Here is a 19,565-nt window from a genome sequence, read left to right on the forward strand (position 1 = left end):
GACTTCATCCCTGTTGGTAGATTCATTTTAATTCATTCCTGTTAATTCATTTGTAATTGTTTCAAAGTGTGCATCTGTTTATGTACCGACAGGTGGTATTCGTGACCAGACGGCCATCCGCAGAGGAAGAAGGTGAGGAGGATGCGACGCAGGCAGCCGACGAAGACGGCGAGGACGAGAACACGCAGGCGGAAGAGGCGGCAGCCGCTATAGTCCACGAGAAGCAGCAGGAGGCGGCGGCCAAAGAGCGTGGCAGGCCGTCTCCCGCCAGGGGAAACGCGTTGCGCAGGCAGCTGGCGCCGGAGCAGCCACTATACTACTACGTGCCGGCGCAGCCGCTGTTCACCAGGTGAGGACCGGGCCGCCTCGCGTTTCCGATATTCCAGCCCATCTTCAGGAACCGAAACCTTCGTTTGTGTGATCATACGGTCTGTAATTTCTTTACAATTACTAAAGACACTATCCGAGAAACCCGATGTTCCCCGAGTATTTATTTATAGCTTTTCTCGAGACTTCGTAAATGTGGAATTTATTTTTGACTTGCAAAGCTTCTTTATACAGAATTTTTGAAGTAGTGTGATAGCAGATGAACGACGAGCTTGTTTGCTTCACTAACGACGGTGACAGCCACATAGAGTCAGTCATACGAAAAGCAACTGACACTAAGATCCACGCCTGTAGCACGCAGCGTCTGGCCTTGCGCATTATTTGTGATCGTGCCATAACACAGTCTCGCCAGGAATTGTACATATTTAAAACGGAGTGGTAAACTATTAGGGATAAGCCAACGCTAATTCCCATCAAAATTTCTGCTTATATTATGTTATGTTGCAGAGAAGCAACTTTAAGCCTCTGTGAGTGAAGGGTTTTGAGGAGTGAGGTAATGCATACCACATCCTCTATCAGAGTTACATCGCACCTCGCGTTTGGCAGGAGTTTTCAAAAAGTGAGTTAACGCCTGCTGTTCTCGAGCTATAGCAAGTCTCGCATCACGATATTCTTTGGATTCTTGAGACTGTGTAATCCCCAGTCCTTTAGCCATTCTAATGTATTCAGAAAGACTCGACCATTTTCCACATACTTTTATTCGTAAGCAAAATGAAACCAAAATGTAATGGGAAGGCAACAAAATCACCAAGTAAACTTAATAAATCCGTTTTTACTAGAAAAAAATATGAAAAAAAGTTATCAAACGAAGCAAAGTAATGTCATGAACTTTTTAATACACAAAGAATAACCAGTAAATTTCTATATATTTGCCAAGTGAATTCACTTTTAGGCTCTATTCGTAAAGAAAAGACTGGTGCTTAATTCGGTCAGCAAAGTAAACCTTATGTGTCCCACTGAGGTAAGAAAATTTATAGCACCATCTATTGATTCTTAGGTGTACTACAGAACTAACAGCGCCATCTATTGGTTCTTTGGTATATTACACCATGATGATTAAACACTTGAACTACTAAGCTGAGCAGACGACTTTAGATAAAGCTTTAAATTAAGATACCTTTTCTTTCCTGATCATATTTTTATGAAATAAAGCCTATACATTGCTCCAAGCTATTCTCAAGTCGCCTGTGAAAATTCGTCTAGTCGTTCTGCACATTAGCGTGTTCAAACAGACAGACAGACAGTACGGTTTCACAGTTTCTTTTCCTGAAAAATGTGAAGTTTGGCGCCCCCCCCCCCCCCCCCCAAATTCTATAAGTCCCACCAGATCGTCTAGCGCCATGCACTCTGCCTCGCCTTCCATATACGCCTCTCATCCCCCATGCGGATCCTCTACAACCTGATTCCTTTCCCTCATCTGCTCCTATTCCTCGAACATACCGGCATACTCTACACCTCCCGCCACCTTGAGCTCCCTCATCCCCCAGTTGCTCCTCTCCTCTCCAATCCATGCCCTCTGCCGCGCCTTCACTGTTGTGTCCCCCCTACCCTCCATCTCTAAACCCTTCATCTCCTTTCCCAAGGTGGCTTCCATCAACTCCCCCTCCTGGAAGACGCCCTCTCTCCCTCCATGTATCCCTCCTATCAACTCTGATCCTCACCTCCCCCTCCTCTCCTCTGTCCTTTCCCCGGGCTCCCTCTTCCCCCCCTCTTTCCATCCTGTTTTTTCTCAGCCTACCGTCTCTCTGCCTCCCTTCTCTCCCCTGAGTCCTTTCTGCTCTCCTCTCCACTGCCTTTCCTTCTCGCGTCCGCCCAGCCCCCTCTTTTTTTTGTCCCTTCCCTCCATCAGCTCCCCCATTTTTCTTTTCCTCTCCTCTCCCCTTTTTCCCGTCATAGGTCCGGGTCCACCCCCATCTGCCGCCGTGTCACCTGTGTAGTGCTGTTATGAGTGAGTGTTCAGTGTTGTGTGTCCCCTATCAGTGTTGCGAACAGCCACCATACTGTCACTAGTTGTGTTTTTTATCTCGTGCGAATAGAAATCAGACTGTCGCCGTGTTTTTTTAATTGTGCCTGTCTACTTCTTCATCCGCATCGTCACTGCAGTGTTTTTATATTTTAAATTCCACATCTTACCGCCATTTTACAGTTTTTTACAATGTCACCGTTTTATCGCCTGTTTTTCTTGTTTGTTTCTATTCTCATTATGTTTTTTAACTTTTCTGTAGGCTGTAGAGCAGCATATTACGCTGCAGCCAGAATTGAAATCCAATAAAGAATAGAAAATGAAATTTGGCATGGCGTCAAATAGAGATATACAGGGTGGAGTAAAATTCTCGCGCTCTGATGCCACAGTGTCATTCCTTGAATGTAAACTGTGCAAAGAAGTGTCTATAACAAAATTTCGCTTCTTGCATATTCTCGGTAGGAAATGAACGTCAAAGAAAGGCAATCTGACAACATTGTAATAACATGTTCGTCAAGAGCCTTCATTCAGTGCTGTGTAACTGTTGTGCTCAGTCAGTGACGTGGGAGAAATCTTGCGTTAGAATATCCGACTAAGAGGATTCGATTTCTGTCTGAGAGTAGTTTCTTTTCAAATTTTCAATCGTATAGTAAGGTACCCAGGTTTTTAATACAGCGATTACAGGAGGTCTTAGACAAAACACTGGCAATTAATTAATGCCAACATGGAAATGAGGGGCCAATCATTTTCTTATTCCACTTTTAATTATGTATTTTGACTTTAGACATTTACTGAGGTCTCTTCCACGTCCCACGTCCCCGTATACTTCTCAGTGTCAGCATTGCTTCCCTTTTCTTCAGTAACACCCCTTCGCCCAGAGGTGTAAAACTACCTCTCTCTTTCTTGGTCCATCCCTGATTTCTGTTTCTAGACAGTTTTCCTTTTGTAGAATAAATCAGTTATCCAAATCGTTCTAGCGTGTCGTTTCTCACTATCCGTCAACGACAGTCGAACCCGGTTTCCCATGTATCCTCCTGTCATTGGTTGCATCGATTAGTACCAACTATCTTGCTTACACGTTTCATGTCCGTTACATATCTTTAGGAGTTTACATCACCAGTAAGGCTAGCAATCACCATCGCAACCAATTACTGAACTCCGTTACTATTTTTTTATCATCACCATGTAATGACTAAGAACGTGTTTCAGCTTTCAGTAAACTTACTAAATATGCTATCTATGTTTCACATCTCCACATGATAAGTTTTGTGGTTATTTTGCCCGGCGACAGGTAGCTAAGTTTAACTGATTATTACTTTTCACGAATATTTCTGACATTTTAAAATCATATTGGCTATTAATTCAAAAAATATGAAAGGTATTTCAGAGACTGCTAGCAGTAACAAAATTCGTTGACTTACGTTAATGATTTAAATACGTTAATAAAACTTCTCCCCCCCCCATGAACCATGGACCTTGCCGTTGGTGGGGAGGCTTGCGTGCCTCAGCGATACAGATAGCCGTACCGTAGGTGCAACCACAACGGAGGGGTATCTGTTGAGAGGCCAGACAAACGTGTGGTTCCTGAAGAGGGGCAGCAGCCTTTTCAGTAGTTGCAAGGGCAACAGTCTGGATGATTGACTGATCTGGCCTTGTAACAATAACCAAAACGGCCTTGCTGTGCTGGTACTGCGAACGGCTGAAAGCAAGGGGAAACTACAGCCGTAATTTTTCCCGAGGGCATGCAGCTTTACTGTATGATTACATGATGATGGCGTCCTCTTGGGTAAAATATTCCGGAGGTAAAATAGTCCCCCATTCGGATCTCCGGGCGGGGACTACTCAAGAGGATGTCGTTATCAGGAGAAAGAAAACTGGCGTTCTACGGATCGGAGCGTGGAATGTCAGATCCCTTAATCGGGCAGGTAGGTTAGAAAATTTAAAAAGGGAAATGGATAGGTTGAAGTTAGACATAGTGGGAATTAGTGAAGTTCGGTGGCAGGAGGAACAAGACTTCTGGTCAGGTGACTACAGGGTTATAAACACAAAATCAAATAGGGGTAATGCAGGAGTAGGTTTAATAATGAATAGGAAAATAGGAATGCGGGTAAGCTATTACAAACAGCATAGTGAACGCATTATTGTGGCCAAGATAGATACGAAGCCCACGCCTACTACAGTAGTACAAGTTTATATGCCAACTAGCTCTGCAGATGACGAAGAAATTGAAGAAATGTATGATGAAATAAAAGAAATTATTCAGATTGTGAAGGGAGACGAAAATTTAATAGTCATGGGTGACTGGAATTCGAGTGTAGGAAAAGGGAGAGAAGGAAACATAGTAGGTGAATATGGATTGGGGGACAGAAATGAAAGAGGAAGCCGCCTGGTCGAATTTTGCACAGAGCACAACATAATCATAACTAACACTTGGTTTAAGAATCATGAAAGAAGGTTGTATACATGGAAGAACCCTGGCGATACTAAAAGGTATCAGATAGATTATATAATGGTAAGACAGAGATTTAGGAACCAGGTTTTAAATTGTAAGACATTTCCAGGGGCAGATGTGGACTCTGACCACAATCTATTGGTTATGACCTGTAGATTAAAACTGAAGAAACTGCAAAAAGGTGGGAATTTAAGGAGATGGGACCTGGATAAACTAAAAGAACCAGAGGTTGTACAGAGATTCAGGGAGAGCATAAGGGAGCAACTGACAGGAATGGGGGAAATAAATACAGTAGAAGAAGAATGGGTAGCTTTGAGGGATGAAGTAGTGAAGGCAGCAGAGGATCAAGTAGGTAAAAAGACGAGGGCTAGTAGAAATCCTTGGGTAACAGAAGAAATATTGAATTTAATTGATGAAAGGAGAAAATGTAAAAATGCAGTAAGTGAAACAGGCAAAAAGGAATACAAACGTCTCAAAAATGAGATCGACAGGAAGTGCAAAATGGCTAAGCAGGGATGGCTAGAGGACAAATGTAAGGATGTAGAGGCCTATCTCACTAGGGGTAAGATAGATACCGCCTACAGGAAAATTAAAGAGACCTTTGGAGATAAGAGAACGACTTGTATGAATATCAAGAGCTCAGATGGAAACCCAGTTCTAAGCAAAGAAGGGAAAGCAGAAAGGTGGAAGGAGTATATAGAGGGTCTATACAAGGGCGATGTACTTGAGGAAAATATTATGGAAATGGAAGAGGATGTAGATGAAGATGAAATGGGAGATATGATACTGCGTGAAGAGTTTGACAGAGCACTGAAAGACCTGAGTCGAAACAAGGCTCCCGGAGTAGACAATATTCCATTGGAACTACTGACGGCCGTGGGAGAGCCAGTCCTGACAAAACTCTACCATCTGGTGAGCAAGATGTATGAAACAGGCGAAATACCCTCAGACTTCAAGAAGAATATAATAATTCCAATCCCAAAGAAAGCAGGTGTTGACAGATGTGAAAATTACCGAACTATCAGCTTAATAAGTCACAGCTGCAAAATACTAACACGAATTCTTTACAGACGAATGGAAAAACTAGTAGAAGCCAACCTCGGGGAAGATCAGTTTGGATTCCGTAGAAACACTGGAACACGTGAGGCAATACTGACCTTACGACTTATCTTAGAAGAAAGATTAAGGAAAGGCAAACCTACGTTTCTAGCATTTGTAGACTTAGAGAAAGCTTTTGACAATGTTGACTGGAATACTCTCTTTCAAATTCTAAAGGTGGCAGGGGTAAAATACAGGGAGCGAAAGGCTATTTACAATTTGTACAGAAACCAGATGGCAGTTATAAGAGTCGAGGGACATGAAAGGGAAGCAGTGGTTGGGAAGGGAGTAAGACAGGGTTGTAGCCTCTCCCCGATGTTGTTCAATCTGTATATTGAGCAAGCAGTAAAGGAAACAAAAGAAAAATTCGGAGTAGGTATTAAAATTCATGGAGAAGAAATAAAAACTTTGAGGTTCGCCGATGACATTGTAATTCTGTCAGAGACAGCAAAGGACTTGGAAGAGCAGTTGAATGGAATGGACAGTGTCTTGAAAGGAGGATATAAGATGAACATCAACAAAAGCAAAACAAGGATAATGGAATGTAGTCTAATTAAGTCGGGAGATGCTGAGGGAATTAGATTAGGAAATGAGGCACTTAAAGTAGTAAAGGAGTTTTGCTATTTGGGGAGCAAAATAACTGATGATGGTCGAAGTAGAGAGGATATAAAATGTAGGCTGGCAATGGCAAGGAAAGCGTTTCTGAAGAAGAGAAATTTGTTAACATCGAGTATAGATTTAAGTGTCAGGAAGTCATTTCTGAAAGTATTCGTATGGAGTGTAGCCATGTATGGAAGTGAAACATGGACGATAAATAGTTTGGACAAGAAGAGAATAGAAGCTTTCGAAATGTGGTGCTACAGAAGAATGCTGAAGATTAGATGGGTAGATCACATAACTAATGAGGAAGTATTGAATAGGATTGGGGAGAAGAGAAGTTTGTGGCACTACTTGACCAGAAGAAGGGATCGGTTGGTAGGACATGTTCTGAGGCATCAAGGGATCACCAATTTAGTATTGGAGGGCAGCGTGGAGGGTAAAAATCGTAGAGGGAGACCAAGAGATGAATACACTAAGCAGATTCAGAAGGATGTAGGTTGCAGTAGGTACTGGGAGATGAAAAAGCTTGCACAGGATAGAGTAGCATGGAGAGCTGCATCAAACCAGTCTCAGAACTGAAGACCACAACAACAACAATAAAACTTCTAATATAGTCTACACTGGCAAAACAAAGTTGTTCTGTGCAATCTTGGCATGTGCTGTGTTCATCCTGCGGAGCAATAGAACGAAAACCTAGTACAAGGGAATGTTTTTGAAGCTGTTTGTCTGGAGCGTAGCCTTGTGCAGAAGTGAAACGGCGACAATAAGTAGTTCACACAGTAAGAGAATATAAGGTTTTGAGAAGTGGTGCTACAGAAGACTGCTGAAAATTAGAGGGGTAAATAGAGCAACTAATGAGGAGATACTAAATCACACTGCCGTAAAAACAAATATGTGGCACATCTAGACCAAAAGAAGGAATTTTATGACAGGAGACGTTCTGGGGTACGAAAGAATCGTAAATTTGATGATCGAAGGAAGCGGGGGAACGGGGAAGTAAAAATTTAGAAGGAGACCAAGGGATGAATACAGAAAACTGGTTCAAAATGATGTAGGTTCCAGCTGTTCGGAGATGAAGATGGCTCCACTGACAGATTAGCGTGGGGAGCTGCATCAAATCAGCCTTGGGACTAAAGACCACAACATCAACATTATTATTAATGTTACTGAACACTAACATGTTTTTATGTCACTATAAAGTACTTCACTAAACCGGAAATGTGGGAACAAAATATTTACATGGCGTCACAGCCCCCTGAGGCCTTTTCGTGCCGGTACTGAGCGGTGGTGTATCTGAAATGTTTTCCTCGGTGACCCATAAGGTAACTACGTGAATTCAGCGCTGGGCATCGCGGTTCTGACATCCATCGCAAAGAAGCTGAAAAGGGGTGGAATGTGGGTAGGAAGGGATGTGACGACCTTGCCATCGTGTGACAACATGCACGGTGGAACTGGGAAGAAGTGCAGTGGAATTCGGCGCCAATTTTACATCATTAACCACTATCACACCTCACACGAACTTCTGAGAGCTGGCCTTTCTTTCGCATGTGCCGACACCTTGCTGTTTGAAAAGTCGCCGTCTTGAGGGTGACGTCGCAGTGCGACATACTTTTGCACCATTACGAGGGAAGTTGTATGTTCTTTTGAGGCCCATTTCAAACTTCTGCGGCGCAATGGGAGACAATTAAGGGGATTCAAAATATTGACCATTTTATTGTGTTGCTGGAATAATAGTTAAATACACAACCTATATAAATAAAATGTAAATGTTCATGTGTTCATAATCTTAAATATTCGAAAGTTCTTCACCAATTTCTTTGAAACTGTGCATGCTTTTATATACCTATTTTCTAAAAAAATTGTATACATAAATAAATATGTAATATATTAAGTGGAAACGTTACTACCGAAACAATCGAAAAATTATTGGTCGCTTCACTTTAAATTTTTACGAAGTACTCTAATAAACATTCGGATGAACATAGGCTACATATTTCTTATATATATATATATATATATATATATATATATATATATATATATATATATATATATATATATAATAGTGAAACGTTATTGGCAAGCAGCAAAGTTGTATTTATAGCTTTTCGACTGATGATCAGAATGCTATGATAGAATCTGAATATAAAATAACAATGAACAAGGCTCAGGGTCAGAGAGGGGGAAAAGAAAGAGGTAATGTACAAAATGGTGGGAGGTAATGGACGTAGAAAGTGAAAAGGAGGAGGTGGACAGATATGGGGCGGAGGAGATGGAGAGAGTTGGGTGGAACATATGAACATTGAAAGGGGGAGGATGTGATGGACAGAGAGAGGGGGAGGGCAGGAGGAGATGATGAGAGAGGACAGAGGAGAAGATTGACAGATAAAGGGAGGAGGAGGTGATGAACAGAAAGAGAAGCAAGGAGGAGGAGAGAGACAAGGAGAGGTAGAGGAGGAGATGTACAAAGAGGAGGAAGGTAGGGGAGGTGGGAGAGGGAGATTAGGGCATATATACAATTCCCGTACATGTCTGATACTTGTAGTTTCTGTTTTCTTTGTTTTCCATTTAGCCAGACTGAGCCACATCAACGAGTGTCTAGAGCAGCTGGTATTAAATAATCTTACAGTTGCACCACTAGGATCACTAAATAATCATACTTCACATTTCTATAACACACTATGAGCCATGTGAAGTAGCACTGTTCCGTTATAAGATGAAGTTTAAAACAGCGACGTGGGCGGTACGTGTGTGTGTGCGCGGCAGGTACCGTTCAGAGGAGGCGGACGAAGCGTACGTGGATCCGGGCACAACGACGGCGAGGCCGGTGCCGGAGACGCCGTTCCGCGGCCTCTTCACTGCGGGAAGGCCTCCGCCCCCGGGCAGCGCGTCGCCGGCGCAGCTGCTGCAGGCGCTGGCCGCCTACGCGAGGGACGGCTCCCAGCAACAGCAGCAGCAGGAGCCACTGCCGCAGCAGGAGCCCGGCTACAGGCTGCTCCCCGTGCCCGCCGACCCTAGAGACCCTGCCGGTGTGGTGAGTGCAGCCGACCGAATCTCATCTGCGTTTTCGGTGACATTTATTTGTGGGCATGAAGCTGTGGTCCAAGTCGTATGTCTCTGCCCAACATTTCGTTTTCCAGTGCTGAACACATCCTCAGAGGCTATAACGACTCAGAAAGCAGTTACACCTTCAAATAAGTTCAGCAAGCCGAACTGTTTACACACTGACGACTTACATTAATGTGACCACCTGTCGGAAGCCTGTTTCCATGTTTTCATGCAAACACAAACAACAGTCGAAAAAATATCGCTTTCTATAGAAAAATAACTGTACCGAAAAGACTTAACGGGACCCGCTAGACCAGGCTCATCCAAGAATTGCGGCCGGCGGGCGCGCCCGCGCCCCGCGGGCGCAAGACAGTGTAGTTCAGCGCCCTGTCCGCGACCGTATGTTGCTATTGTCGCCATAGGAGCGAGAGCGAGAGAGAGAGAGAGAGAGAGAGAGAGAGAGAGAGAGCTGTGGAGCGAGTGAGACCGCACAGCACTGCTCTGCGCTGGACTGTCCCACGGTCAGATCTAACGTAAACAAAATATTCTATTTTACAATAAATTTAATGTAAGGGATATAGAGTCTCATTCTTACTGTTAGTAGTTACAAGTGATTATTTTTTGTTATACTACGTGTTACAATTTTATGTATCCCTTTTCAGAGTTTAGAAATCGGATCCTTAGTTTGCTGTTTTGTACGTAATAATTTTAACTGACCAAGTTTGAAAACTTATTAAAATAGAATTAAGGTTACAAAGCTCTTTAATTCTTACAGTCAACATTGTTAAAGAAGACAATTAACATTTTACACGTTTTTATTTTTCGAGGAAACGATTTTGTCTAGGCTTGCTACAATATTCCGTGAGACTGCTAACTTCAAGGAATTGGTTAAATTTTTATCACCAAGGAATGAACGGTTCTTAGTTTTAGCAAGCTTTCAAAGAGAGAAAAAGCGCTCACAAATATACGTGGAACCAAACATTGAGAGCCGGCCGGAGTGGCCGAGTGGTTCTAGGCGTTACAGTCTGGAACCGCGCGACCGCTCGCAGGTTCGAATCCTGTCTCGGGAATGGATGTGCGCCTAGAACCGCTCGGCCACCGCGGCCGGCCAGCCAATTGACCTCACTCGCTGAGACTGATGCTGCTTCAGTATCCTTCGGACAACAATTAGGTACGTTCAGAAGCTCCGTATAGTGATTTTAATGAGCAGGGAATGAGAGCGAATATCGCTGTGAGTCAAAGTGATGTCTCTAGAATCTGGGACAAGTTTCTAGCCACAAGATCAGTTCAGGATCGTCACAGAAGTGGCCGCGGAAGAAGGACAGCACGTTTTCAGGATCGATATCTGAGTGTAACATCAAGCAGAATCCATGAACTCAATGGTACAAGCAGCGCCGGCTTTAGGGTGGGGCGACTCGGGCGGTCGCCCAGGGCGCCGGGGCCCAAGGGGCGCCACGTACTAAACGCAAGTAAAAAAAAAATTACAATTTACAATCACCCATTTCGCGAAACTAAAATATTATTCAGTCTCATTCAACATACGTCGCTAATCTCACGAATGCGCGATGAATTCGGGGTAGCAGAAGAGAAATCATGCTGAATGCAATCTTCGTATTGTCTGCAACCATCCATGTTTGACGCGGGCTAGCACGGGCTCTACCAAAGCGCCTCTCTTATTTGTTTCAAGAACTGCAACGAGGAAGAGCCCATGCAGCCGCACCATCTCTCGTTTACAACAGAAACTACCGGTCGCTCCAAATAAAAGAAAATACAGACTGTGAAATATACATTACATTATGATTTAATTAATACGAATGTATTTATATCGAATATTTGTGACTTAATGACTCATGTACATTAATTAATAGATCATGCAATGCGTGCACTGCATTCATAGAGAATTCTCCCCTAACTTACTGAAATAATACAGCGCCACACAATGTTTGTTAGACTGCATATGTTGGCAGCGCTACGATTTGCACACGCATGTCAGTAATTGTCAGTAAGAGTCGGAGGCAGCGGTCATGTTTTCGTGGCTGAATAATTGTGAGTGAAACGAGTGTCGTGACTGTGTCAACATTTTAATTTTCTGGTAGGTGCGAAAAACATTTTTATCTTTCAGTTCAGGTTTTTTTCTAGTTACGTCTACTGATAGGTGAATTTCTTTATTTGTTATAGATCGAATATTGTGGTCGCGAAATAGAGCAGTGTCCAAGCAATAATTTGTCAAATTATTAAATCATGCCAGAAGAGAAGGAAATGATTAAAAAAAAGCTTTCTGGTTCAGAAAATCGGAAAAGAAAAGCTGAAAAATAAAAAGTTCTTGAAGAAACTAAAAAGCACATGAATATTTATAAGTACCTTAAAGGAAATTCTAAGGCAAATACTTCAGATATTGAATCAAAAGTCCATGTATCAGCAAATATTTCTTCAGACTGTGAACAATTATACACAAAAAATTTACAATCACCTATTGAAGGTGATCAAATTGACCAGCGCAGTACATCTTTGCATGAATCCTCTGATATTTCTCCAAGTCAAAATCAACACATGACATCTGTGGTCGATGAAAGTATCAACGTTCTTGCAATAAAAGAATACAATGTTTCTGATGTAGGTACGTGGCCAAATGTACTTAATGCTAGAGATATAGATCGCATTATAATATGTGGACCCTCACAAGTATGTCTAAATAACTTTCCAAAAGATGAAGATGGGCGTCATTTCTCTTCAACTCATTACACAAGAAAACTATCAAACGAAGAAACTATCAGACGACGGCGGCTAGTTTATTCTGTATCAAACGACAGTGTCTTTTGCTTTTGTTGTCGATTGTTTGATTTAAAGTCAACTACTAATTTGACTACCACTGTGGGTTTCAGAAATTGGAAACATTTAAGTGAAGCTCTGAAACTGCATGAAAATAGTCCTAACCACAAAAAAGCATTTACTCAATGGACTGAAGCTGAAATCAGGTTTAAAGCTGGATTAACTATTGACAAGGAAGAACAAAAGCTAATTTCTAAAGAAAGTTTACGATGGAGCAATGTGCTTCAAAGATTGATGCACATTACTTTGTATTTGGCTGAAAATAATATGGCATTCAGAGGGCTATCAGATAAATTATTTACCCCAAATAGTGGAAAATTCTTAGGTCTTGTACAGTTATTGGCAAAGTTTAATCCAATCATGGAAGAGCACGTCAGACTGGCATTGAATGGTGATTTGGCTGACCATTATTGCGGCAAAAATATACAAAATGAATTAATAGAACTCATGGCATCACACGTTATGTCTACAATCGTATCCCGCATAAAGGGTTCAAAGTATTATGCAATCATAGCTGACTGTACTCCAGATATAAGCCACAAAGAACAACTTTCGATAACTTTAAGATGCGCCGACATAGCAGAGGATGGCGTAAGTGTAAAAGAACATTTCATCTCATTTCTGCAAATAGATGATACAACCGGTGAAGGCCTCACAGAAAGCATTTTAAAAACATTGAGTGATCTTGACCTTAACATTAATGACTGCAGAGGACAGGGCTACGATAACGGCGCGAACATGAAGGGGAAAAATAAAGGCGTCCAGAACAGAATTAAGAAGTTAAATCCACTAGCTTTTTTTGTGCCATGTGGATGCCATAGTTATAATTTGGTATTGTGTGATGCGGCAAAATCATCAGTAAAATCCGTGACACTGTTCGGAATGTTACAAAAAATGTTTAATCTATTTGCTGGATCGGTAAATAGATGGAAAATTTTGACCGACCATTTGAAGATATACACCCTGAAAAATGTAAGTGACACACGCTGGGAAGCTCGAATTGATAGCGTCAAAGCGGTTCGTTATCAATTATGCGAAATGCATGACGCTTTGGTTTCCTTGGCCGATGCTACTGAACAAAGCGATGCTGCGGTGTCACACGAAGCGACAACACTAGGAGGACAATTAAAAGACTTCAGCTTCATTGTTTCTCTCGTGACATGGTATGATGTTCTGTTTCAAATTAACGTTGTGAGTAAAGCAAGTCAGTCACCCACAATCAACTCTGTCGAGTTTATGGGAATCCTTGACAAATGTTGCTCTTATTTGGAAACATATAGACAAACAGGTTTCGAACAAGCTATTGTAACAGCAACTGAACTGGCTTCGGATCTTGATACGCAGCCATTATTTAAACCACAAATGCGATTAAGACGTATTAAACGCAGGCCGGGTGAAGAGGCTGTTGATGATCAAATAACTGACCCAAAAAAGAAGTTTAAAGTAGAGTTTTTCAGTGCACTGTTGGACACCGTGCACATATCCATGAAAGAAAGATTTGAACACATGCAAGAATTTTCTGCGACGTGGAGTTTCTTGTTTGACATTTAAAAAAATCAAAATAAAGAAGAACTAATACAATGCTGTTCTAAACTACAAGAAAAGTTAACTGTCAACATGAAGTCAGATATTGATGGAAATTTGCTGTGCGACGAAATTTTAGGCCTGCAACACTATCTCGAAGACAGCCAGTGAACGCCTATTGAAACCTTAAACTTCATAAAAAAGCATAATCTTCAAGAGTTATATCCCAACATCTGGATAACGTTACGTATTTTGCTAACAATACCAGTGACTGTCGCAAGCGGCGAACGCAGTTTTTCCAAACTGAAGTTGATAAAAACGCACTTGCGGTCTACAATGTCTCAAACAAGACTAACCAGTTTGGCCTCACTGTCCATTGAAAATGAAGTTGCAGAAAACCTGGACTTTGCTAAGCTGATCAGAGACTTTGCCGACAGAAAAGCGAGAAAAGTAAAATTTTAGTCGTTTATAATTGTTTTTCATTAGGCGTAATATGTTTTGTGTTCAGATGACTGACAGAAAATATAGGTTTATGGCTTACAGTTATATTAAATTCAATAAAAATATGGTACCCAATTCATAATTAGTGTTTTTTCGTTATACATATTACCTCCTATATATAAAAATCAATTGTTGTGTGTTAGTCTCACCAAAACAAAGAAATGGCTTGACCAATTTGAATAATTTTTGTTTTGTTTTGTTCGCTTTAGTACAGGGGTGCTTCAGAAAAGAAAAGAAATATTTGGGATATACGAGCCTGTTTCAACCACATTTTACGCATCTTTTCTTTGTTTGGAACACGCAAAAACAATTTTCTGGAGTTGTTGCAGATGTACAGTGCAGTACTACGCAATATTTTTAGACAATTTCCCAAAACGTGAATGCCCAAACAATATATCACTGCTATACTGACTGTTACGGCAGCGACAGCAGCATGCTGGACTGACGTCACAGGCTACACAAGACTCACATGGAGCGCCTTAGCAGGCTTTCAGATTATTTGGATTTCATTTCCATTTAAAAAAATAAAATACTCAAATTTACGATGGAAAAAACCATATTATGATCATAAGATGACACCATTAACCACTTAAGACGATTTCTAGAAAACAGTCAAATACCGTGTTGCAAAGCACTGCCAGGTTCGCTATTTATACAATAAAGGGCGCCAACTGGACGACTCGCCCGGGGCACCTGGGTGGCTAAGGCCGGCCCTGGGTACAAGTTTGTAGTACTTCCAAACAGCTACAGGAGTGCAGTTGTCGGTCCAAAGGACGCGAAATAGGTTCCTTGAGCAGGGATTAGGTGCCTGAATATCTCTAAAGGCTCCTCTAAATCGGTTTCAAAGAGGGGCTAGTGTCGCACGGGCACGAAATCTCTCATTGTGTACTGGGCAGCAATGGGACACTACGCTTTCTTCTGATGATGCCCGTATCAGACGCCGTCGTTACAGTACTGATATTCGTGTGTGAAGACAATGAGGACAACGATTACACCACGGCTGTATCGTACATATCCACCCTTAGCAGGTCGGTTCGGTCGTGTTTTGGGATGGAATGATGAGTGGATGCAGGGCACCCCTTATGCCAGCACATGGCAGGGCGAATGCTCTGAAGTATTGCGACGACAACCTCACACACGTTATGGTTCCATTTGGTGAACATACTGGAGCGGGATTCGCGCTGATGGATGGCAATGCGCGATTGCACCGTCTCAATCTTGTGAATACCATCTTGGCACACAGAGGCATTTGAGCGAAATGTGAAATGGCTTCCATAACCCTAAGGTCAAGCTGCACTGAAGGAGCGTGCGGGTAAGCGCTAACATCAGCGGACCTGCAGTCGCTGCACTCCATTAGGTGCATGGTAAGGAGTATCCCTAACCACACACAAAAGTGTCCGTAAGTACGAGGAGGACCAACTGATTCATAAAGAATGTGTTATGTAATATGACAGTGAGAAGAAACTGCTGTGTTTGCAATTTTGTCTGTGTTTATAAAATGGAAGGGTGTTTATCTTCATTTTCTTTAATCAAAATATCCACGGTTCTACTGCCGGTCTACAGTGTCCAACGGGCACAATATCTAGGCGATCATACATGTCGCCATCAACAGGTGAACTGACGGACTGAGCTCCTGTGAACGCGCCGGTACGGAGATCCGTACGCTATGGCTGCTCAGGGGGAACTGGGTTCGGTCGCGGCGGCGGCCGATTTAAATACCCTCCGCCCGCGGCGCACTCCCTCCGCCGTCCGTGCGTTGACGAAATCCAAGCCGATGAAGTCAAATATCACCAGTAAAGAGAGGGCGGCCATTCGTGATCTGAGGGAGCGCTCTGAAATTGTTGTCTTACCGGCGGACAAAGGCAATGCTACAGTTGTTGTCTCCCATAAGGACTACACTGATAAGATGCAGAGCCTGCTAGATGACGATTCCTACCGGAAGATCAGCGTTGACCCTACAAAGAAGGTGGAGAACAAGCCGAGGTCGCTTCTCAAGGAAGAGATTTACCGGAGGGTGACGCTAAGAAATTGTTACCCCAAGGTCCGGTACCGCCCAGACTATATGGACCCCCGAAGGTTCACAAAGAGGGGGTACCATTACGCTCCATTGTCAGCAACATCAGGGCACCTACATATTTGTTGGCCAAATACCAGACGGGAATATTAAGTCCTTATGTGGGTAAATGCCCTCATTACATCTGTAATTCCGTGGATTTTGTTAAACGCCTTCTTCAGGTTGGATGAGTCAGATATCATGGTGAGTTTTGACGTCGTTTCCTTGTTTACGAGGATGCCTCCGCGATAGTCACTAGAATTGATTAGTCAGAAGTTTGACGAGAAGACCACTGACCTTTTTAGGCATGTCTTGACTTCCACGTATTTTCTTTTTAATGGAGAATACTACGAACAAACGGAGGAAGTCGCCATGGGTAGTCCACTCTCACCGGTGGTAGCGAATTTGTACATGGAGAACTTCGAGGAGGAAGCCCTATCGTCATCCGTATGGAAACCTACTTGCTCTTTCCGTTACGTGGACGACATGTTCGTCATATGGCCACATGGTATGGATAAACTCCTTGACTTCCTTACACATCTAAACTCCATACACCCCAACATCAAATTCACTATGGAGACTGAAACGGAGGGCAAATTACCTTTACTTGACTTCTTGGTCAAGAGAAGGGCTGACGGCACCCTAGGTCGTGGGTTGTATCGGAAGACAACGCACACTGATCTGTATTTGCACGCAGACAGCTGCCACCACCCTTCACAGAGGAATGGGGTACTTAAAACTCTAGTACATAGGGCGCGCAGTATCTCTGACGCAGAGAGTCTACCCCAGGAATTGGAACATCTGAGAACTGTATTTCGAAAAAATGGGTACTCAGAGTGGCAGATTCAACGTGCTCTCCGCCCTACCACTACAGCACAACCTGTGGAGATGGATGAAATCACGAGGCAGGAGGTAGGCACTGCGTTTATTCCATATACAGGCGCACTCTCGGGGAAAATCGCCCGCATTTTGAAGAAACACCGGGTCCGAACTGGGTTTTGTCCACCGAATAAAACTCGTGCACTGGTGGGGAGCGCCAAAGATGACCTCGGTTTGAGTAAGTCCGGCGTGTACCAGATTCCGTGTCAATGTGGCAAGTCGTATATTGGTCAGACGATGCGTACCGTCGAGGATCGATGCCGTGAACACCAGAGGCACACTCGACTGTTGTATCCGAGCAAGTCGGTGGTCGCTGAACATTGTTTGTCGGAAAATCACGCTATGGAGTATGAACGCACGAGGATTCTGGTACAGCGTTGTTAGAGAGGCCATCGAAATTCGCACCAATGACGACCTCATAAACCGTGACTGTGGCTATAATCTTAGCAAGGCTTGGGAACCAGCGATTGGGTTAATCAAGAGTAAATCGAGCAAACGTATACTTGTGACGACCACGGCGGACAGAGCCATCACACCGACGTCATCTCAGACGCCGTCGCAATCTGTTCCACCGCGTGACCGTGGCGCGGGGCGCGGACGGAGGAGGGAGTGCGCCGCGGGCGGAGGGTATTTAAATCGGCCGCCGCCGCGACCGAACCCAGTTCTCCCTGAGCAGCCATAGCGTACGGATCTCCGTACCGGCACGTTCACAGGAGCTCAGTCCGTCAGTTCACCAGATGATGGCGACATGTATCATCGCCGAAATATTGTGCCAGTTGGACACTGTAGACCGGCAGTACACCCGTGGATATTTTGATTATCAAATACACCGGGAGAAAAGAATCACTTCATTTTCTTTTAACTGTACCTGAGAGAACAAAATCAATTTTGTTTACTGTTTTGTCCATTATTGACAATAAAGCAATATTGAACATTTGTGTTCATCTTTTGGATCTGCAGATCTCGTCTTTTCTGTCAGTATTTGCAGTTAAATTATAGGATGTGGGTTCCGCCTTTTCGCAAACATGCTGCTTTTTCTTTTTACCCAAATATGTTTCATCACCTCTGTTCCATCATCAGTGGGTTTTTTTGTTTACTGAACAACTGTAAAAAGTGAAAATATTTTAGGTTATCATTGATTTAACAAACTGGGACATAAAGAAATTTTTCGTTCGTTTTGCTTCTTACCGTGATTTTACATTATGTGGTTTTTACAGGACCAACTCTGTAGTGTCCAGCACTGATAGTTTGCCATTTTCAAACCAAAGCGATGTAAATGTAAGTTTCATCGGAGATTTAAAACATCCCTTGTGTTTTTTGGTGTGTCAAAATGTTTTGCGTAAAAAAAAAATTCGTTTTTAAAAATGAAAAGAATGTGTTAAATCGTCGACCTGATAGAGATCCCAAACGCTCGAGCAGTACTCAAGAATAGGTCGTATTAGTGTTTCATAAGCGGTCTCCTTTACAGATGAAGCACATCTTCCCAAAATTCTACCAATGAACCGAAGACGACTATCCACCATCCCCACAACTGTCATTACATGCTTGTCCCACTTCATATCTCTCTGCAATGTTACGCCCAAATATTTCATCGACGTGACCTTGTCAAGCGCTACACTACTAATGGAGTTTTCAAACATTACGGGATTCTCTTTCCTCTTCATCTGCATTAATTTACATTTATCTATATTTAGAGTTAGCTGCCATTCTTTACACCAGTCACAAATCCTGTCCAAGTCATCTTGTATCCTCCTACAGCCACTCAACGACGACACCTTCCCATACACCACAGCATCATCAATAAACAGCCGCACATTGCTATCCATCATATCCAAAAGATCATTTATGTAAATAGGAAACAACAGCGGACCTACCACACTTCCATGGGGCACTCCAGATGATACCCTCAACTCTCATTTGCTGACAATGTATCTTATGTCTTTGTATGCTCTTTCGTGTAGTAGCTGAAGACTCGAGGTGAGGGTGCGCCTGCCCCGTGTTTGCAGGTGGGTGATCCCAGCCAGCTGGAGGCGCAGGCCCAGCAGCTGCTGCTGCGGCTGCTGATGGCCCGCCGGCCCAGACCGCGGGGTCCCCCGTACCGGCCGCTGCCCGCCTCGCCGTCGCTGACGCCCTTCCAGCAGGCGCTGATGCAGACGCTGCTGGGCTCGGAGCTGCCGCCGGAGCTGCTACAGGAGCTGCTCAGGCCGCAGGTACCACTTCTGTCACCGACT

The 19,565-nt window shown here is 43.2% G+C and overlaps 1 protein-coding gene across 1 annotated transcript in view; it reads left to right on the plus strand.

The window, feature by feature from the left end:
* Window positions 1–19,565, plus strand: part of LOC124776009 (actin cytoskeleton-regulatory complex protein PAN1-like) — a 110,100-nt gene that overhangs the window by 68,936 nt on the left and 21,599 nt on the right. Inside the window, exons 6-8 of the mRNA XM_047250850.1 lie at window positions 93–349; window positions 9,267–9,534; window positions 19,341–19,544. Coding sequence (XP_047106806.1) covers window positions 93–349; window positions 9,267–9,534; window positions 19,341–19,544 — 729 coding nt within the window. The remainder of the gene's footprint in view (window positions 1–92; window positions 350–9,266; window positions 9,535–19,340; window positions 19,545–19,565) is intronic.

The sequence above is a fragment of the Schistocerca piceifrons genome, chromosome 2, assembly GCF_021461385.2.
Source record: "Schistocerca piceifrons isolate TAMUIC-IGC-003096 chromosome 2, iqSchPice1.1, whole genome shotgun sequence".
NCBI lineage: Eukaryota > Metazoa > Arthropoda > Insecta > Orthoptera > Acrididae > Schistocerca > Schistocerca piceifrons.